We start from the raw sequence: 22,500 nt of genomic DNA, 5'->3' as shown, positions 1-22,500 counted from the left end.
TGGCCGCGGCCAAGCGGGGGCGCGCGGAGGGCGACGTGGAGCGGGTGTACCGCTACATGAGCCACCACTACTGGAGGTGCTGCGGACTCCCGCCGTGTACGGGAGGCTGACGGCGGGGGAGAGGGAGCTGATCTTGGCGCGGAGGATGGAGGGGAGGAAGGTACTGGCGGTGGCCGAGAGCAGCGAGGTGTCGGAGGGCAGCCGACCGCAGAGCCCCCCTCCGCCCGGCCCGGAGGACCCGCACCGGCGGCGCGTGTTCTGTCTCCACCCGGACACCCAGCGGTGGGAGGTGCTGACCTGCCTCCCCGAGGAGGTCCCAGATAGGGGCTCCGGGATGTGCACCCTCTACAACTACCTGTTCGTGGCGGGGGGCGTGAGCCGCTCCAGGGCGTCGGACCGGGTGTTCTGGCTACAACCCGCTGACCGGCGCCTGGAGCCGGGTGCGGCCGCTGAGCCAGCCCCGCTGCCAGCTCCGCCTGGTCTCCATGGACGGACACCTGTACGCCGTGGGGGGGGAGTGTCTGTTCACCGTGGAGCGCTACGACCCGCGCGCCGACCGGTGGTCTCCGGTGGCTCCGCTGCCCAGAGGCTCCTTCGCCGTGGCGCACGAGGCGGCGGCGTGCGGCGGGGAGCTGTTCGTGTCGGGGGGGGTCGCTTTTCTACCGGCTGCTGCGCTACGACTCCCGCCGGGACGAGTGGGAGGAGTGTCCGTTCAACGAGAGCCGGCGGCGGTCCGCGGACATGGTGGCGCACCGCAGCCTCGTGTACCGCTTCGACGTGGACCGGGAGCGCGCGGGCGTGAGCGTGTACAAGTACAACACGGTGGTGAAGGCGTGGCTCGGCGGCGCCTCCTTCCCGCTCCACAACCCGCAACCGTTCCGCTGCGCGGTGCTCGGGGACCGGATCTTCTGCGTCAACCGGAGCCAGACGCTGCAGTTCGAGGTGCGGGAGGAGCGAGAGGGGTTCCTGGCGGAGGTGCTGCCCTCCCCGGCGGAGGCCCGAGGAGCGCTGGAGCCCTTTGTCCTCACCCTGGGCCCTGACCCGGGACTGACCCGGGACTGACCCTGGGCCCTGACCCAGGACTGACCCGGGACTGACCTTGGGCCCTGACCCGGGACTGACCCAGGACTGAAGGTCCAGATGTTCCTCGGTCCTACATCTACGGTGCCTTGCAGGTCCTGGACTGATCTACGTCACGGACTGATACGTGTAAACGGGAAATTACGTCATCAGTGTAGGAGCACGTGATCACTGATGGATGAACGTAACTAATCAATAACCAGTGTGAACATCATGATGATGATGATGATGATGATGATGAAACTTGCCTCTGTGTGATTGTGAACTTTACTCTGAAAACCTCATACAGGAAGTTGATCAGGTTTCATGAATAAATCTGAAATTAAAATAAGTTTGTTTCAAAATAAAAGCTGATCCGGTTGGTGCTGAACTCCGTTTGACTGTTTCCTGTTCAACACCTTCACATGAAGAGACACAGTGAGCTGTTAGATGAAGAGCTGCAGGACAGGAGGACAGGTGACAGGAGGTCAGGTGACAGGAGGTCATGGGACAGGAGGTCATGGGACAGGAGGTCAGGTGACAGGAGGTCATGGGACAGGAGGTCATGGGACAGGAGGTCAGGTGACAGGAGGTCATGTGACAGGAAGTCAGGTGACAGGAGGTCATGGGACAGGAGGTCAGGTGACAGGAGGACAGGTGACAGGAAGTCAGGTGACAGGAGGACAGGTGACAGGAGGTCATGGGACAGGAGGTCAGGTGACAGGAGGACAGGTGACAGGAAGTCAGGTGACAGGAGGTCAGGTGACAGGAAGTCAGGTGACAGGAGGTCATGGGACAGGAGGTCAGGTGACAGGAGGACAGGTGACAGGAAGTCAGGTGACAGGAGGTCAGGTGACAGGAAGTCAGGTGACAGGAGGTCAGGTGACAGGAAGTCAGGTGACAGGAGGTCATGGGACAGGAGGTCAGGTGACAGGAGGACAGGTGACAGGAAGTCAGGTGACAGGAGGTCAGGTGACAGGAGGTCAGGTGACAGGAGGACAGGTGACAGGAAGTCAGGTGACAGGAGGTCAGGTGACAGGAGGTCAGGTGACAGGAGGTCATGGGACAGGAGGTCAGGTGACAGGAAGTCAGGTGACAGGAGGTCAGGTGACAGATAAAGTTTAGACATTAGACATTAAAGTTTCATGGTTCAGGGTCGACCACTGAATCATGAGTGATGATGATGTTTCAAATCAAAAAGATCTAATGAACACACTCAGGTATTCTAGGCCCCGCCCCCTCACCTGTCTGTCACCTGTAAACATGAAGAAGAGGGTCAAAGGTCAGATAATCAGGTCTGTCTCTGGTAGTTTTCTGACTGAAACTGAACGAGCTGCTGGAATGTTTCTGAGGTGGATGTGAGGAAGTTTCACAACGACGTCGTGGTCGAAACTAAAACTGCAGCGATTCTCAGCTCCTCTGTTAAATATATGTGATCTGCTGCTGAACCAGAACCCTGGTGATCTGCTGCTGAACCAGAACCCTGGGGATCTGCAGGAGAACCAGAACCCTGGGGATCTGCTGCAGAACCAGAACCCTGGTGATCTGCTGCTGAACCAGAACCCTGGGGATCTGCTGCTGAACCAGAACCCTGGGGATCTGCTGCAGAACCAGAACCCTGGGGATCTGCTGCTGAACCAGAACCCTGGGGATCTGCAGGAGAACCAGAACCCTGGGGACTGCTGCAGAACCAGAACCCTGGGGATCTGCTGCAGAACCAGAACCCTGGTGATCTGCAGGAGAACCAGAACCCTGGGGATCTGCTGCAGAACCAGAACCCTGGTGATCTGCAGGAGAACCAGAACCCTGGGGATCTGCAGGAGAACCAGAACCCTGGTGATCTGCTGCTGAACCAGAACCCTGGGGATCTGCTGCAGAACCCGAACCCTGGGGATCTGCAGGAGAACCAGAACCCTGGTGATCTGATGCAGAACCAGAACCAGAACCCCACATATCAATGCTAAGCTAATGTCTGTGAAGGTTCTCAGTCATCCAGGTCATGGTTTTAAAAAGGGAACTGGACTTGTAGAGTTTTTTGAGAAGACGTTTCATCCAAGTAGCTGACCGGCGCCAGACATTCTTCAGTTCTCAGTGTCAAGGTGTGAATGAGATTGAAACTTCTTGGGGACAGAAGTTAAAACATCTTTGGCTAAGATCTGGACGTTGTTGTCTTCCTTTGAAGACAACAACGTCCAGATCTTAGCCAGAGAAGACCGATGGTTTGAAAGAGGAGTAAAGGAAGCCATCTATGTCAGACTGGAAAAACCTTCACTGAACAGAGGAGGTGGACTGAGATTTAATCTGACATCTATTTACAATACAGTTTTAACTTCTGTCCACCATTCATAGGGAAAGAGGACGGGGACAAAACAGTCCCCCCTCAACGACAGGTAAGTACCCAGTCGTTTATGGAAATCAGCTGCACCGGATTCTGGTTGTTAACGTAACAAGCAAGTTCCAGGAGGAGTTCCTATTTAAACCTGAAACTTCCCACCAGTCCCCCAGATGCCTTTTTTGAACCTTTGAGGGTAGTGCTAAGCTAACTTTCACTACTAGATGGCTGTGTTGTGTTTGTTAACTGTACTACCACCATTAGACCACTAGATGGAGGTAAAGTCACCATGTGGTTCATAGTTGATGTAGAATCATGTGGACAGACTCTAAAGGACAGAAGATAATAAAACTAGATCAGATATATTTGATGAAATATTGAGTTTGTCTGTTTTCTGTTAGCTGAGGCTAGCTGGTTAGCTCGAGCTACGTGAAGCTTCTGGAGTCATATACACTTATACAGACGTTTTTATAGATTGAAAGTCTTTTAGAGACACCACACGCTGTTGTATGACCGACTGACATAAAGTCTCTGAGTCAAAAGACATTTATTATCCATGAAGATATGAATCTGTTCCATTCAATGTTACAAAAATAAACTAATTTAACAAACAAAAGTAGAAGAAGGACAGAAGAAGAGGACGAGAGGGTGGATGTTGGAGGAAGGTTTTAACACTGGAGGTCTCCACATTAAATGTGAAGAAAACAAACTTCAAGACTCTGATTGCATTCATCTGTCGGCTCTAAATGTCGTATCAGAACAAGAACTATCGCACATCAATACACGACTGAAAGAAGAAGCTTCAGACTGTTAGGGGGACACTGTACAACGATGGTCCTGTGTCCTGAGAGGAAGATTAATCTGAGAGGAAGAAGAAGAGGACAAGAGAAGTGAGTATTTCACAGTTTAAATCAGAAAAGAAAAAGTTTTGTTGTTTCATTTCTAAACTACTGAGATTATCTTTGTCCTCTGGACTGAGAACCTACGCACTGACACTGACAGACGAAGTCCCTCTGGCGTCCTCACATGGTGAAGGACGACCCGTTCTCGCTGGACCCGTCCACAGAGCGGCGGATGGTGGACACGAAGACCTCGGAGGTGACCCTGGAGAAGCGGCGGGGGGCGATGTACCTCTTCCCCAGACACCACAGGTCCTGGAAGATTTTCCGGAAGTGGTTCCTGAACTTCACCCCCACGAAGGCGTAGAGCACCGGGTTGAGGCAGCAGTGCAGGTAGGCGAGGGACTGCAGGACGGTGAGGGCCGTCTCAAGGGCGTCCGACTCCTCGCAGGAGCGCGGCTGGAACATCCTGACGGTGTCGTACAGCAGCGCCATGTTGTACGGCAGGTGGCAGATGATGAACACCGCCACCACCACCAGAACCACTCGCACCGCCTTGTGCCGCTGGAAGTTTTTAGCTTTCAACAGGGTGACGATGATGGCGGAGTAGCAGAAGATCATGATGGTGAGCGGCAGGAAGAAGCCCACGGCCAGCTGGGTGCTGGGCAGCGCCATCTTGATCGCCTGGGCCACGCTGGTCCCCTGGGCCACGCTGAACACCTGGGTCACGTTGGTCCACTGGGTCACGTTGGTCCCCTGGGTCACGTTGGTCCCCTGGTTCTTGTTGGTACCCTGGGTCATGTCCAAGAGCCTGAACTCACAGACGTTTTGGGATGATGAGGCATGGTTCAGCTTCTCCCCCTCCTCCGCCGTGATGAAGAAGTCGTTCATGTGCGCTGGCTCGTACAAGTCGTAGAGGTAGAAGGTGGGGATGGACATCAGAATGGCGAAGGTCCAGACTATGCCACAGATGAGGTGGCTGTACGTCAGGGAGCGCAGGCGGAAGCTGCGTCGAGCCTGGACGATGGCGATGTAGCGGTCGGTGCTGATGCAGGCGAGCAGCAGCATGCCGCTGTACAGGTTGATGCTGTAGGAGCCACGCAGCAGCTTGCAGGCCACGCGGCCCATCGACCACGACGTCATCTCGTTGTAGACGATGAGCGGCAGCGCCACCACGAACAGCAGGTCGGCCACGGCCACGTTCAGCAGGTAGACGTCGGTCATGGACTTGGTCCTCTTGTAGAAGGCATAGGTGACGATCACCAGACCGTTCCCCACGAAGCCCAGGATGCAGATGATGGAGTTGATGTACGGGCCGACCACCATCTCCATGCTGTGGTTGTTGTGGTAAGCACAGGGTGGAATCACCTCATAGTCGCCGGTGTCGTTGTCGTTGAACAACTCATTGTACCAGTCGTACATCGTTTCCTCCTCAGAGTTCATCGTCCTCGTTCACTGCAGAGAGAAGAGAGACAAGAGACAGAGGACAGGATTAAATAGGACGTCTATGTTCGTCTTTATCTTCTATCAGCAGCTGCTCATGAATCAGACCGATGAAAAAATAGAAACGCAAACAGAGAACTGAAGTTAATTATTTCAGACACACTTCCTCCTCCAGACTCAATGACACCAATGATTTACTGACACGGCGGAGACATTTTGGATCAGTTTCTTAAATCTCTACTTAGTCAGAACTCGTGTCAGAGGAGATGAAACTGGAATGTTCCTTGATGTGATGTGATGTTATTTGATTGGATGAGGGCCGTTAGCCTATCTGATCTCAGTTAGCATTAGCAACCAAAGCAAACATGCTGCTACAAGGCATGTTGTTGCTCATCAGGCTGGAAAAGGTTCCAGAACCATCTCTAAAGACAGATTGAAGACGACTGTTCCCCTCCACAGGAGTGGTCCACCAACAAAGATCACTCCATCATAGTCTGAGAGGTCCCAGAGGAACCCAGGGGAACTTCTAAGCAGCTAAAGGCCTCTCTCTCATTGGCTGATGTTAATGTTGATGAATCCACTGAACAACCATGGTGTGATGGACAAAGACACTGCCCTCCAAGAAGAACATTTCTAAACATCATGTGGACAAGACAGAAGACTATTGGGACAATGTTTAGTGGACAGATGAGACCAAAGTAGAATAGTTTGGTTTAAATGAGATGAACCAACACTGCATCATTCCAGCATCAGAACCTCATCCCTCCATCAAACATGGGGGGTGCTAATGTCCTGGTTTGGGCCTGTTCTGCTGCATCTGGACCAGGACGGCTTGTCATCATTGATGGACCAATGAATTGTGAATTCTACCAGTGAACTCTAAAAGAAAATGTCAGGACATCTGTCCATGAGCTGAATGTGAAGAAAAACTGGGTCATGCAGCAAGACAACGAGCCCAAGAACACAAGTGGTTCTACAAAAGAACGGTTAAAGAACAAGATGAATGTTTAGGAACGGCCAAGTCAAAGTCCTGACCTTAATCCAATAGAAATGTTGTGGAAGGACCTGAAGCAAGCAGTTGATGTGAGGAAACCCACCAACATCTCAGAACTGAAGTGGTTCTGTTCTGAGGAATGGGCTAAAATTCCTCCAAGCTGCTGTAGACCACTGATCAGCAGTTACCAGAAACATTTAGTTACAAGGAGGTCACAGCAGATACTGGACACAAGGAGGACATGATATGTAATATTGGCTCACTTTAGGTCTGCTTTCAGGATGTTAGACGTATAAAATAAAATGAAATGACTTTTCGTCGACTGAAACTCTGAAGGATGAACTGATTAACATCTTGTCTCCAGAAGTTAATCAGTGACACACTTTCCAGCCTCCAGTTGTTTCAGTCTCGACTGTTTTTCACACATTTAAAGCATCTGAAAGTGGCTCAGAGGTGTCAGATCTGTGGCTGCTGTGATGAGAAGGTCTCGGTTGTGGTGGATGGCGGCGGTGAAGGAGTGAATGTTAGCGTGTGAATGCTGAGAGGAAGTTTGCAGAAAAGAGGTCAATGACCCAGTTCATTGGTTTCTTGTGCTCGTTAGAGACGTCAAGCGACGGGAACCAGATCAACCAGAGTCTAAACAACAGAACCTCCCCGTCTGTACTTTGTGTTCCTCTTCATCATCATCATCGTCATCATCTTTATTTCAAACCAACATCGTTAACAGAGATATTCAAATGTGTCGTGTCAGAAACAACAACATAGGCAGAGCCTTCAGGACACGGACATGTTCCTCAGAGGGTGGACCTGGTCTGGACCTGGTCTGGACCTGGTCTGGACTTGGTCTGAAGCCAGGAGGTTGGTTCTTGATCTCGTATCTGACAGGTTCACAGGTAGAACTGAGACTCATCGATGACGAATGAGATCATGTGACTTATTCTGGACTTTATCTGAGCTACACTACCAGTCAGAAGTTTGGACACACCCTCTCATTTAATGGTTTTTCTTTATTTTCATGATTATTTACGTTCTAGATTCTCACTGAAGACGTCAACACTATGAACACGTGGAATTATGTAGTAAACTAAACAGTGTGAAATAACTGAACATGATTCATATCTTAGATTCTTCTAAGTAGCCTCCCTTTGTTGACGGCGCTGTAAACCCTTGGTCTTCTCTCAGTGAGCTTCATGATGTAGTCACCTGAGATGGTTTTCACTTCACAGGTGAGCCTTGTCAGGGTTACTTTGTGGTTGGGACCATCAGTCAGGTTGGTGCACAGCTGACAGCCCTATTTGACAACTGTTAAAACTTTGAATGTGCAGCTGTTAAAACCATCAAACTCTACGATGAAACTGACTGACATGAGGACGTCCCCAGGAAAGAAGGACCAAGAGTCACCTCTGCTGCTGAGGATAAGTTCATCCAGTCACCAGCCTCAGAAATCACAAGTTACCATCTCCTCAGATTAGAGCCCAGGTCAATGGCACAGAGTTCTATTAGCAGACACGTCTCTACATCAGCTGTTCAGAGGAGACTGCACCAATCAGGCCTTTATGGTCAAACAGCTGCTAGAGAACCACCACTAAGGAAAAGCAACAAGCAGAAGAGATTTGTTTTAGATCTTTGGTTCCAACCACCGTGCCTCTACATGAATGGTTCCAACCACCGGGTGTTTATGCGACACAGAAAAGGTGAACAGATGGTCTACATGAATGGTTCCAACCGTGAAGCATGGAGGAGGAGGTGTGATGGTGTGTGTGTGGGGGGGGGGGGGGCTCCTAAACCCAGTGGAGATGGTTTGGGATGAGATGGACCACAGAGTGAAGACAAAAGGACCAACAAGTGCTCAGCGTCTCTGGGAACTCCTTCAAGACTGTTGGTAAACCATCTCAGGTGACGACCTCATTAGACAGACTTTATTTGTCATTTTGATTTTCATCAAAAAGAAATTTCGGTACAATGGCTCATAGTACAGCAGGAATATTTAGCAGAAACGGTATGTACAACAGAAACGGTATGTACAATTTACAAGAACGTATATACAGAATATAATAAATATAAATATAAATATCTAAGAAGCTTAAAATGTAGATAAATATTATTGCACGTTCTTAATTACAGGGTAATGGGAGTGAGTGGAGGGGGGTACTGTTTATAGTGCGTTGAGCAGTCTTATGGCATATGGGATGAAACTGTTTTTGAACCTGACTGTTCTGCTCTGTAGGCTGAGGAACCTCCTTCCAGAGGCCAGCAGTGAGAACAGTCCATGTTGGGGGTGTGAGGGGGCTGAGGTGATGTTTTAGACCCTTGTCAGACAGCGTCTCTTAGCAATGTCCTGGATGGAAGGAAGTGAAGTCCTGATGATTTTCTCCGCTGTCCTCACCACCCTCTGTAGGGACTTCCAGTCAGAGGCTCTACAAGCCCCTGACCAGACAGAGATGCAGCTGGTCACTATGCTCTCTATAGTACCTCTGTAGAAGGTGGTGAGGATGGGAGGGGGCAGGTTGACTCTCCTCATCCATCACAGAAAGTGCATGCGCTGCTGAGCCCTCTTTAAAAGGGATCCAGTGTGTCTGGACCAGCTCAGAGAGTTCGTTACCTGGACCCCCAGGAACCTGGTGCTGCTGACGATCTCCACTGCTGAGGTGTTGATGGTGAGAGGAGTGTGGCTGGACTGGTTCTTCATGAAGTCCACGATGACTTCATGAAGCTCATCCAGAGAACGTCAAGAGTGTGTAAAGCAGTAATCAAAGCAAAGGGTGTCTACTCTGAGGACTCTAAGATATGAATCATGTTCAGTTATTTCACACTGTTTTGTTTCAGTGAGAATCTACGTAGAACGTAAATAATCATGAAAATAGAGAAAAAACATTAAATGAGAGGGTGTGTCCAAACTTTTGACTGGTAGTGTACGTTCCCCACGGACACTAATACACAGATTCATTCATTTATTCATTACATTACATCCGTCCCCTTCCAGGGCCCCAACCCTTATGTTGGCAGCCACAGTCAGGTAATAAGGTTGGACAGAAATCAGCTGACGGTTTGAGGAAGTCCTTAAACAAACACAAACATGTCAAACATTCCTTTATCAACTTCCTGGTTTAGATTTAAAGGGCCGGCGTCGGCACATTCAACCGGGACGGTGACATTAGAAAGACAGAAGTTCTGGGACGTCCTGATAACCAGCGAGCAGAAGTACAGAGCAGGAACACGAGGCCTTTAGAGAACTGTCGGACGTCTGCTTCTCCTTTAACAGAAGGTGTGTCTGCAGCATGCTAGCAGGCTAACGTTAGCGCTGAGGCTGGGGCTGAGGCTGAGGCTGAGGCTGGGGGGGACATGATGGTGGAGCAATATTTCAGAAAGACTAAGATTAAGATCGGAGGTTTAAACACCTTAGACGTTTTAGATCCGAGGTTTAAACACTTTAGACGTTTTAGATCTGAGGTTTAAACACTTTAGACGTTTTAGATCTGAGGTTTAAACACTTTAGACGTTTTAGATCCGAGGTTTAAACACTTTAGACGTTTTAGATCCGAGGTTTAAACACTTTACACGTTTTAGATCCGAGGTTTAAACACTTTAGACGTTTTAGATCCGAGGTTTAAACACTTTACACGTTTTAGATCCGAGGTTTAAACACTTTAGACGTTTTAGATCCGAGGTTTAAACACTTTACACGTTTTAGATCCGAGGTTTAAACACTTTAGACGTTTTAGATCTGAGGTTTAAACACTTGAGACGTTTTAGATCCGAGGTTTAAACACTTTACACGTTTTAGATCCGAGGTTTAAACACTTTAGACGTTTTAGATCCGAGGTTTAAACACTTTACACGTTTTAGATCCGAGGTTTAAACACTTTAGACGTTTTAGATCTGAGGTTTAAACACTTGAGACGTTTTAGATCCGAGGTTTAAACACTTTACACGTTTTAGATCCGAGGTTTAAACACTTTAGAAGTTTTAGATCTGAGGTTTAAACACTTTAGACGTTTTAGATCCGAGGTTTAAACACTTTAGACGTTTTAGATCCGAGGTTTAAACACTTTACACGTTTTAGATCCGAGGTTTAAACACTTTAGACGTTTTAGATCCGAGGTTTAAACACTTTACACGTTTTAAATCCGAGGTTTAAACACTTTACACGTTTTAGATCTAAGGTTTAAACACTTTAGACGTTTTAGATCCGAGGTTTAAACACTTTACACGTTTTAGATCTGAGGTTTAAACACTTTAGACGTTTTAGATCTAAGGTTTAAACACTTTAGACGTTTTAGATCCGAGGTTTAAACACTTTACACGTTTTAGATCCGAGGTTTAAACACTTTAGACGTTTTAGATCCGAGGTTTAAACACTTTAGACGTTTTGTTTAGTTTTATATTTAAGGTCCTAGATCTTGAGTTTTAGACGTTGGGGTCTAGATCTCAGGATTTAAATTTAACATTTAATGTCTCAGGTTTTTTGATTAACATTTTAGATCTTGAGTTTTATACTTAAGGATGTAGATCTCAGATTGGTATATTTCCGATGTGGTTTAGTTTCAGAGCCGTGTGAAGTCAAACTATCTGACTCTCGTAACTGAACCATAGAAGTGTTGCTGGTGGTTGATGCTCCGCTGTTAATCCAATAAAAGCCGTCTCCTCTCTGTCTGCTGATATTAATCTGTGGTTTGTGGCGTGATGAACTTTGAACACGAGCGGATTTGACTGATAAACTGATAAAGAGAGAGAGCGGCTGATGTTATCTGACAGACATCACATCACAGCTAAATAACCAGAGAAAGCTTTAAAGACTCACGGTTTCCAGCTGCTGCTGCTGCTGCTGCTCGTCCAGGAGGAGAAGAGGAGGTGAAGAGGAGGCGGTGGAGGCGCTGAACATCGATCAGCCGCTGAGAGGAAGCTGATAGTGCGTGTGCTTCTGAAAACTTTACTTCGATGCTTCCTCTTTTAACTGATGTCGCTGCGTAGCCGCGTCCTGAAGCCGGAGACAGATTGTTTCAGGTTCCAGTCAAACCAGTTTCACTCAGACTGAACCAAAATAAAGACGTCCTGCAGGAAGGACGGGTTGATTTTAATCTCCTCACACACCGAGTTCAGATCCAGGTTTTAAATCGTGTTAACGCCTTTAAAGAAACTAAACTGTTTGACCATTTAATTTGTTTATAATAGTAACACAGATCTAGATATTATCTCCTCTGGATCGTCCTCTAGGAGAGTTTATTGTCTGAATTTAAAGCTAAGCTATTGCTAGCATGCTTAGCCTACCGCTACGCTAATGCTAGATCAGCCTGACTATCCTTAGCTTAGCTTCATGCTAACTGACGAACACTCTTTGAATCCTGGTTCTTTTTAGACCGGTCCATGTCCAGAGTCTCCGTGAATGAAATCAAGCTCCAATAAAACACGTCCTCCGTTTGCACTGAAGACCAACAAATCCATTTATTGGAAACTGTACACACTTAAATACCACGTTACAAAGAGGTGCATGGGGTCCCTGGGGCCCGGGGGGATCAGGGCACCTCCTCCATGTAGTCGGCTCCGTGACTCTGACTGATCTGAGACACGCTGAGGTCCTGGGTGGTCTCCTGGTCGCTGTGGTCGGGACCCTCGATGGAAACCTCCTCGATCTCCTCCCCGATACTCAGCTCACTCTTAGACAGGTCTGAACGATGGCTGCAACAGAACACAGGTAGTCTGAGGATCACACCTGGAACACCTGATCTGATCACACCTGGAACACCTGATCTGATCACATCTGGAACATCTGGTCACAGCTGATCACAGCTGATCTGATCACACCTGGAACACTTGGTCACAGCTGATGACACCTGATCACACCTGGAACACCTGATCTGATCACACCTGGAACACCTGGTCACAGCTGATCACACCTGATCTGATCACACCTGGAACACCTGATCTGATCACACCTGGAACACCTGATCTGATCACACCTGGAACACCTGGAACACCTGGTCACAGCTGATCACACCTGGAACACCTGATCTGATCACATCTGGAACACCTGGTCACAGCTGATCACAGCTGATCACACCTGATCTGATAACACCTGGAACACCTGATCACACCTGGAACACCTAATCACACCTGATCACAGCTGATCACACCTGATCTGATCACACCTGGAACACCTGATCACACCTGGAACACTTGGTCAGAGCTGATCTGATCACACCTGGAACACCTGATCTGATCACACCTGGTCACATCTGGAACAACAGGAACACCTGGAACACCTGGTCACAGCTGATCTGATCACACCTGATCACACCTGATCTAATCACACCTGATCTGATCACACCTGATCACATCTGATAATACCTGGAACAACAGGAACACCTGGAACACCTGATCACACCTGGCTCACCTGGAACACCTGATCTGATCACACCTGACCACACCTGGAACAGCTGGAACAGCTGATTACAGCTGGTACACCTACCTGTGGTAACACCTGGACGTAAGGAAGGCAAAAAGCTTTAATGTGATCCAGGACTCATTGTGTGTTCACGGTGTGATCATAATCTAATCAATCTGAAGATCTCATCTCATCAGTCCTACCTGTTAAAGTCATCGTCATATTCAACATCTTCATCTGTGAGAACAGAGAAATCATCATCATCATCATTATCATCTCGTTTCAGACATGAATAAATGAGTCATTCAGTCATGAGTCAATCATCTGGACCTAAATGTAGAGATCCAGTTCTGTCACTGGGGGCGCTGTTCTTCACGTTCTTCTCTCCTGTAGGATGACAACAGACAGAGGATCAACCACAGACGACAACAGACAGAGGATCAACCACAGACGACAACAGACAGTTGATCAACCACAGACGACAACAGACAGAGGATCGACCACAGACGACAACAGACAGTTGATCGACCACAGACGACAACAGACACAGGATCGACCACAGACGACAACAGACACAGGATCGACCACAGACGACAACAGACAGTTGATCAACCACAGACGACAACAGACAGTTGATCAACCACAGACGACAACAGACAGAGGATCAACCACAGACGACAACAGACAGTTGATCAACCACAGACGACAACAGACAGAGGATCGACCACAGACGACAACAGACAGTTGATCGACCACAGACGACAACAGACACAGGATCGACCACAGACGACAACAGACACAGGATCGACCACAGACGACAACAGACAGTTGATCAACCACAGACGACAACAGACAGTTGATCAACCACAGACGACAACAGACAGAGGATCGACCACAGACGACAACAGACAGTTGATCGACCACAGACGACAACAGACAGAGGATCGACCACAGACGACAACAGACAGAGGATCAACCACAGACGACAACAGACAGTTGATCAACCACAGACGACAACAGACAGAGGATCGACCACAGACGACAACAGACAGTTGATCGACCACAGACGACAACAGACAGAGGATCAACCACAGACGACAACAGACAGAGGATCAACCACAGACGACAACAGACAGAGGATCAACCACAGACGACAACAGACAGAGGATCAACCACAGACGGCAACAGACAGTTGATCAACCACAGACGACAACAGACAGAGGATCGACCACAGACGACAACAGACAGTTGATCGACCACAGACGACAACAGACACAGGATCGACCACAGACGACAACAGACACAGGATCGACCACAGACGACAACAGACAGTTGATCAACCACAGACGACAACAGACAGAGGATCGACCACAGACGACAACAGACAGTTGATCGACCACAGACGACAACAGACACAGGATCGACCACAGACGACAACAGACACAGGATCGACCACAGACGACAACAGACAGAGGATCGACCACAGACGACAACAGACAGTTGATCGACCACAGACGACAACAGACACAGGATCGACCACAGACGACAACAGACACAGGATCGACCACAGACGACAACAGACAGAGGATCGACCACAGACGACAACAGACAGATGATCAACCACAGACGACAACAGACACAGGATCGACCACAGACGACAACAGACAGAGGATCGACCACAGACGACGACAGACACAGGATCGACCACAGACGACGACAGACACAGGATCGACCACAGACGACGACAGACACAGGATCGACCACAGACGACAACAGACACAGGATCGACCACAGACGACAACAGACGGAGGATCGACCACAGACGACAACAGACAGAGGATCGACCACAGACGACAACAGACACAGGATCGACCACAGACGACAACAGACACAGGATCGACCACAGACGACAACAGACACAGGATCGACCACAGACGACAACAGACGGAGGATCGACCACAGACGACAACAGACACAGGATCGACCACAGACGACAACAGACACAGGATCGACCACAGACGACAACAGACAGTTGATCAACCACAGACGACAACAGACAGATGATCGACCACAGACGACAACAGACACAGGATCGACCACAGACGACGACAGACACAGGATCGACCACAGACGACGACAGACGGAGGATCGACCACAGACGACAACAGACGGAGGATCGACCACAGACGACAACAGACAGAGGATCGACCACAGACGACGACAGACAGAGGATCGACCACAGACGACAACAGACACAGGATCGACCACAGACGACGACAGACAGAGGATCGACCACAGACGACAACAGACGGAGGATCGACCACAGACGACAACAGACACAGGATCGACCACAGACGACAACAGACACAGGATCGACCACAGACGACAACAGACACAGGATCGACCACAGACGACAACAGACACAGGATCGACCACAACAGACAGAGGATCGACCACAGACGACGACAGACAGAGGATCGACCACAGACGACGACAGACAGAGGATCGACCACAGACGACAACAGACACAGGATCGACCACAGACGACGACAGACAGAGGATCGACCACAGACGACAACAGACGGAGGATCGACCACAGACGACAACAGACACAGGATCGACCACAGACGACAACAGACACAGGATCGACCACAGACGACAACAGACACAGGATCGACGACAACAGACAGAGGATCGACCACAGACGACAACAGACACAGGATCGACGACAACAGACAGAGGATCAACCACAGACGACAACAGACAGAGGATCGACCACAGACGACAACAGACGGAGGATCGACCACAGACGACAACAGACACAGGATCGACCACAACAGACAGAGGATCGACCACAGACGACAACAGACAGAGGATCAACCACAACAGACAGAGGATCAACCACAGACGACAACAGACAGAGGATCGACCACAGACGACAACAGACACAGGATCAACCACAGACGACAACAGACAGAGGATCAACCACAGACGACAACAGACACAGGATCGACCACAGACGACAACAGACAGAGGATCGACCACAGACGACAACAGACACAGGATCGACCACAGACGACGACAGACACAGGATCGACCACAGACGACGACAGACACAGGATCGACCACAGACGACGACAGACAGATGATCGACCACAGACGACAACAGACAACAGACAGAGGATCGACCACAGACGACGACAGAGGATCGACCACAGATGACGACAGACAGATGATCGACCACAGACGACAACAGACAGAGGATCAACCACAGACGACGACAGAGGATCGACCACAGATGACGACAGACAGAGGATCAACCACAGACGACAACAGACAGATGATCAACCACAGACGACAACAGACAGAGGATCAACCACAGACGACAACAGACAGAGGATCAACCACAGACGACAACAGACAGAGGATCAACCACAGACGACAGCAGACACAGGATCAACCACAGACGACAACAGACAGAGAATCAACCACAGACGACAACAGACAGAGGATCAACCACAGACGACAACAGACAGATGATCAACCACAGACGACAACAGACAGAGAATCAACCACAGACGACAACAGACAGAGGATCAACCACAGACGACAACAGACAGATGATCAACCACAGACGACAACAGACAGAGAATCAACCACAGACGACAACAGACGGAGGATCGACCACAGATGACGACAGACAGAGGATCAACCACAGACGACAACAGACAGATGATCAACCACAGACGACAACAGACAGAGAATCAACCACAGACGACAACAGACAGAGGATCAACCACAGACGACAACAGACACAGGATCAACCACAGACGACAACAGACAGTTGATCAACCACAGACGACAACAGACAGAGGATCAACCACAGACAACAACAGACAGAGGATCAACCACAGACGACAACAGACAGATGATCAACCACAGACGACAACAGACAGATGATCAACCACAGACGACAACAGCTGAGAGACGTCAGCTCATCTTAGACCAGGATCAACGTACAGGGGTCAGATGTGATGTCATGAAATATTTGTTCTTTCAGAGTAAAAGACCCACTTTCACAATAAAAGAGTAAAAACATGGATTTTATTTGATCTTTTAGTAAAACTCAGATAAAGTGGTTGAATCAGACCGTTCCTGCTGAGGCTGGCCTCCGACACACTGCCGCCGCCTCCTCCTCCTCCTCCTCCTCCTCCTGGTCTCGGGGCCTCATACAGGGACCCCCCTGGACTCCCTCTGGCCCCGGACGTCTCCACCTTCCTGTGGGACAGAAGAGGACACATTCTACTGTGACACAGAGAGGCAGAGGTTCTCAACTAACAGGGTCTGACCCTCCCTGGTCTCTAGATCATCACTAATCACACCTGCAGCTCACCTGAGCTCAGAGAGAGAGTCGCCTCGCTCGTCCTCAGAATCAGCTGCCAGGACAGACAGACTGGAGGGACAGTCAGAGGACATCATATATATATATATATATCTGAATATGTGTGAGCAGCGGTTTGTGTCTGTCAGGATAGCGTAGCATCGTTCCACTCGTCTGACTCTCGTCCCTGGAGGAGCAACTCCTGAGATCTGAGAGTCAGCTGAGCAGTCACATGGTCACACATGCAACACGCAACACAACGGTGTCAATCAATCAGTCAACCAGCCAATCAATCAGTCAACCAGCCAATCAACCAGCGAACCAGCCAATCAACCAGCCAATCAACCAGTCAATCAACCAGCCAATCAACCAGTCAATCAACCAGTCAATCAGCCAATCAACCAGCCAACCAGCTAATCAACCAGCCAGTCAACCAGCCAATCAACCAGTCAACCAGCTAATCAACCAGCCAATCAACCAGCGAACCAGCCAATCAACCAGCCAGTCAACCAGCCAATCAACCAGTCAACCAGCTAATCAACCAGCCAGTCAACCAGCCAATCAACCAGCGAACCAGCCAGCCAATCAACCAGCCAATCAACCAACCAGTCAACCAGCCAATCAACCAGCCAATCAACCAGCCAATCAACCAGTCAACCAGTCAACCAGCTAGTCAACCAGCCAGTCAACCAGCCAATCAACCAGCCAATCAACCAGTCAACCAGTCAACCAGCTAGTCAACCAGCCAGTCAACCAGCCAATCAACCAGTCAATCAACCAGTCAATCAACCAGTCAATCAACCAGTCAATCAACCAGCCAATTAACCAGTCAACCAGCTAATCAACCAGCCAGTCAACCAGCCAATCAACCAGCCAACCAGCCAATCAACCAGTCAACCAGCCAATCAACCAGTCAATCAACCAGTCAACCAGTCAACCAGCCAATCAACCAGTCAATCAACCAGTCAACCGGCCAATCAACCAGTCAATCAACCAGTCAACCAGCCAATCACTGATCCAGTGATGGAACAAACATTAAACACAATCAGCTGCACTGTTTTCATCAGATCAGCTGATTAATGGATCAGCTGATTAATGGATCAGCTGATTAATGGATCAGCTGATTAGTGGATGGCTCTGAGGCCTCATGCCGACATCCGACTGATCTGATTGGACGAGACGGAGCATGCTCACTCACTCGCTGAGGCTTTTGCCTCGTCTCATTGCAGAGACAAAGAGACTCTCCTCCATCAGAGGGACAACACTACGGGTGAGGAAGGGGGGACAGGGGGAGACAGGGAAAGGGACAGAGATATACAGGTGAGGAGGCAGAGGGTGAGACGAGGACAGGTGAGACAAGCTCTGGGGTACAGACAGAATCATAGATATAACATGAGAGAACAGGAAGTAAACAGGAAGGAAACAAGAAGGAAACAGGAAGTAAACAGGAAGGAAACAAGAAGGAAACAGGAAGTAAACAGGAAGTAAACAAGGAAAGAGGCTGACAGAGGAAAACTTCTCAACGACTGAAACATTTAATAATTTCAATCTGATTTTAGACCAGGGGACTTTTATTTTGAAGCCAGTCTCCTGCTGACTTCCTGTTGAACAGCTGATACTCACTCCTTGTGACTGTCAGTCCTCTCTGGTGACGGACAGCTCTGACTTCAGAGGCAGCAGGGAAACAGAGAGCAGCTCAGACTGAGCTAACATGCTAACAGTAGCTTTATACGGTAGCCACTAAGCTAATATGCTAACATTAGTTTTATAAGGTTGCCACTGAGCTAACATGCTAACAGTAGCTTTATACGGTAGCCACTAAGCTAATATGCTAACATTAGTTTTATAAGGTTGCCACTGAGCTAACATGCTAACAGTAGCTTTACAAGGCTGACTCTGGGCTTACATGCTAACATTATCTTTATATGGTAGCCACTAAGCTAATATGCTAACATACGTTTTATAAGGTTGCCACTGAGCTAACATGCTAACAGTAGCTTTATACGGTAGCCACTAAGCTAATATGCTAACATTAGTTTTATAAGGTTCCCACTGAGCTAACATGCTAACAGTAGCTCTACAAGGCTGACTCTGGACTAACATGCTAACATTAGCTTTATACGGTAGCCACTAAGCTAATATGCTAACATTAGTTTTATAAGGCTGACTCAGAGCTAACGTGCTAACATTAGCATTATAAGGTAGACTCTGACATAACATGCTAACATTAGCTTTATAAGGCTGACTCTGGACTAACATGCTAACATTAGCTTTATACGGTAGCCACTAAGCTAATATGCTAACATTAGTTTTATAAGGCTGACTCAGAGCTAACGTGCTAACATTAGCATTATAAGGTCGACTCTGACATAACATGCTAACATTAGCTTTATAAGGCTGACTCTGGACTAACATGCTAACATTAGCGTTATACAGTAGCCACTAAGCTAACATGCTAACATTAGTTTTATAAGGTTGCCGCTGAGCTAACATGCTAACAGTAGCTTTACAAGGCTGACATTATAAGACTCCAGCGTGTCCTCACCAGCCGTATGTCTTCTGTGGTTTGGGGAGCGGGTCGTCGAAGAAGGAGTCTCCATCGTCAGGGTCCAGGTCTTCGTCTCCCTCCAGGTCCAGGTCTAGGCGCTCTCTCCTGGGCCCGGCGGAGGACAGGGAGGTCCTGTTGTTGGAGGTCTGCTGCTGGAAGTCTCCTTTACCCAGAGAGACGTCACGCTCTGAGTTCTGAGAGACGATACAGAGACGAGACAGAGATGAGACGCAGCCGGGTCAGGACCAGGTTCAAGAGAATCAAACAGCTGAAAATACAGAGATGAAGAAGAGGTAGAGGAGGAGGAGGAGGAGGAGGAGGAAGGAGGCTCAGATTGTACCTGAGAGTCACCACAGACCAGCAGCCAATCATTAACAACAGCCACTTTAATCAGCTGGTTCCCATCATCAAATACAGACGATGAAGAGGAAGAGGAGTCAGTGTCAGACCTGATACTTCCTGTAGATATTTCACAATAAAAGGGTTCCCCTGGGTTCCCCTGGGTTCCCCTGGGACCTCTCAGACTATGATGGAGTGATCTTTGTTGGTGGACCACTCCTGTCATCTTCAATCTGTCTGACTGTGGATTATTTGTGGGTTCCAAACTCTTTAGAGATGGTTCTGGAACCTTTTCCAGCCTGATGAGCGACAACAAGATCAGACTGAGACAAATCCCTGATTTATTGAAACTAAACCAGGACCTGAACCACACCTGAGTCTCATTACGTTGATGGAGACACCTCTCTGATATGTAATATTGGTGTATTCTGTCTTTGTTGACGTTCAGGATGTTTTGAGTCATTTTATTCTGAAACTCCTGACAGATTTATATACCATACATGTTTCTGGGTGAGGTGGTGAATGAGTGAATCATGTTCATACCGGGGGCAGAGCAGTGAGACTGAAACTCAGGTGGGCGTTCTCAACCGGGCCAATCAGAGCAGAGCGACCAGGTAGAGCAGTCTGGGCGCCATGGTAACGGTTTCTCTGTGCCATCACCGTTTACCAGAAACTGTTTAAATCAGGTCATGACAGCAGCTAACGGCTAAACGTGTTGTTTATGTCCCTGGAGTTCAGTAGAGTTCAGTAGAGTTCAGTAGAAATGAACAGCTCAGTCACTGAAGAAGATTTAGATTTTAGAAGCTTTAATGTGAACAGAGACGAGTTAGTGAGCAGAGCTAACGGTGAGCAGAGCTAACACAGCTAACAGAGCTAACAGTGGGGTTAGCTAACAGTGAGTGTTAGCTAACGGTGAGCAGAGCTAACAGAGCTAACAGTGGGGTTAGCTAACAGTGAGTGTTAGCTAACGGTGAGCAGAGCTAACAGAGCTAATGATGTTAGCTAATGGTGAGTGCTTGTGTGCAGAGCTAACAGTTAGCGTTAGCATGAAGCGTGTCCCTCCTCTTATCTTCCTGTTACCTTGGCTGCTGTCTGTCTTCTGAGACTCTGTCCTCTATATCTGGGGATCTGCGCACGACAGGACAGCAGCTGTAAGTTCTGCACATGCTAACGTCAGCTAACGTCAGCTAACGTAGCTCCCACACATGCTAACATGCTAACGTCAGCTAACGTAGCTCCCATTCTAACATTATGTCTATAAAGTTTAGCTAACAACAGAGAGCAACAGTGTGTCACTCTGCTACATTTACCTGACACTGAGCTAACATGAATGCTAACACCAGCTACACTCACCTGGACACTAACCTTAGATCATGTCTGACTCTGGCTAACATTTACAATCCTGACACTGAGCTAACATGAATGCTAACACCAGCTACACTCACCTGGACACTAACCTTAGATGATGTCTGACTCTGGCTAACATTTACAATCCTGACACTGAGCTAACATGCTAACATAAGCTTCTACAGACACTCAGATAACATGCTAATATTATGTTTACAACCCTGACCCTGAGCTAAGATGCTAACACTCCCTAACTTTGGCAGCTCCTTTAAATCATCTGCTAACCTGCCAGGTGATTACAGGTGAGCCGTCTGGCTCTAACGACGGAAGATGACCCACAGTTAGCACAGTTAGCACAGTTAGCATGAGCGTACCTTACTGACAGGTGGAGAGCCGGTCTTCTCAGAGGGAAGGAGGCTCTGAGGCTGAGCCACGTCAGAGTCCTGACACACCTGAAGAAAGACAACAGCGGGTCTTAACGAGTTTAAGGTGGACCAATCTCATTAGGCTGTTTAGGAGTTTATGGTGGACTTGTTTTAATGAATTTAAGGTGGACTGGTTTCAAAGAGTTTAAGGTGGACCAGTCTCATTCGAATGTTTTAATGAATTTAAGGTGGACTGGCCTCATTAGACTCTTTTAATGAGCTTAAGGTGGACAGGTTTTAAACAGTTCAAGGGGGACAGGTTTTAATGAGTTTAAGGGGGACTGGCTCTCACCACAGTCCTGCACTGAGTGAACAGACGCTGGTACATCCCCAGGAAGAACTGGAAGTCAATCACTGCAACAGAGTGAACACATGAATGTGGGTTAGCCGACATGCTAACAGCTGATAGGA

General features: G+C 48.6%; 3 protein-coding genes across 8 annotated transcripts; 1 reads left to right on the top strand and 2 right to left on the bottom strand.

The window, feature by feature from the left end:
- Nucleotides 1-145: 145 nt before the first annotated feature.
- Nucleotides 146-1,383, top strand: LOC311509727 (kelch repeat and BTB domain-containing protein 11-like; the record flags this gene model as incomplete). The annotated part of the gene is given in 3 exon segments (XM_084575150.1): nt 146-409; nt 411-644; nt 646-1,383. Coding segments are annotated over 3 exon segments (915 nt in total). The 3' UTR covers nt 1,063-1,383.
- A 2,552-nt stretch (nt 1,384-3,935) lies between these two features.
- LOC311509730 (C-C chemokine receptor type 6-like) lies at nt 3,936-11,608 on the bottom strand. Of its 3 annotated transcripts, none has more exons than XM_084575153.1 (3): nt 11,469-11,608; nt 4,378-5,685; nt 3,936-4,252 (listed from the first exon to the last, which is right to left on the bottom strand). In XM_084575153.1, exon 2 carries the CDS (start codon nt 5,671-5,673, stop codon nt 4,414-4,416), a length of 1,260 nt encoding a protein of 419 aa, XP_084431279.1. In that variant the 5' UTR covers nt 5,674-5,685; nt 11,469-11,608; the 3' UTR covers nt 3,936-4,252; nt 4,378-4,413. The 3 variants fall into 3 exon arrangements, with proteins under 3 accessions (XP_084431279.1, XP_084431280.1, XP_084431281.1); XM_084575154.1 differs by having other exon boundaries at nt 4,382-5,685; XM_084575155.1 differs by having other exon boundaries at nt 4,386-5,685.
- On the bottom strand, nt 11,507-22,475 carry LOC311509732 (centrosomal protein 43-like). 4 transcript variants are annotated; one of them, XM_084575157.1, is made up of 11 exons: nt 22,382-22,475; nt 22,039-22,116; nt 21,398-21,445; nt 19,976-20,172; nt 19,054-19,095; nt 17,443-17,502; nt 17,200-17,327; nt 13,380-13,436; nt 13,253-13,286; nt 12,138-12,343; nt 11,507-11,645 (listed from the first exon to the last, which is right to left on the bottom strand). In XM_084575157.1, exons 1-10 carry the CDS (start codon nt 22,415-22,417, stop codon nt 12,181-12,183), a joined length of 843 nt encoding a protein of 280 aa, XP_084431283.1. In that variant the 5' UTR covers nt 22,418-22,475; the 3' UTR covers nt 11,507-11,645; nt 12,138-12,180. The 4 variants fall into 4 exon arrangements, with proteins under 4 accessions (XP_084431283.1, XP_084431282.1, XP_084431284.1 ...); XM_084575156.1 differs by lacking the exon at nt 11,507-11,645 and having other exon boundaries at nt 11,657-12,343; XM_084575158.1 differs by lacking the exons at nt 11,507-11,645; nt 19,054-19,095 and having other exon boundaries at nt 11,657-12,343.
- Nucleotides 22,476-22,500: the final 25 nt, after the last annotated feature.

The sequence above is a fragment of the Chelon labrosus genome (assembly GCF_963514085.1).
Source record: "Chelon labrosus genome assembly, contig: SCAFFOLD_133, whole genome shotgun sequence".
NCBI lineage: Eukaryota > Metazoa > Chordata > Actinopteri > Mugiliformes > Mugilidae > Chelon > Chelon labrosus.
Note: the sequence above shows the minus strand (reverse complement) of the source record. Positions and strands in the feature narration are given on the sequence as shown.

Coding starts and splice junctions, on each gene's coding strand:
- LOC311509730 (XM_084575153.1), bottom strand. CDS start 5,673: ATGAACTCTGAGGAGGAAACGATGTACGACTGGTACAATGAGTTGTTC.
- LOC311509732 (XM_084575157.1), bottom strand. CDS start 22,417: ATGTACCAGCGTCTGTTCACTCAGTGCAGGACTGTG. Junction 17,503..19,053: donor AGGACTGACAGTCACAAGGA/GTGAGTATCAGC, acceptor CTGTCCCTCCAG/TCTGTCTGTCCTGGCAGCTG. Junction 12,344..13,252: donor TATGACGATGACTTTAACAG/GTAGGACTGATG, acceptor GTTCTGTTGCAG/CCATCGTTCAGACCTGTCTA.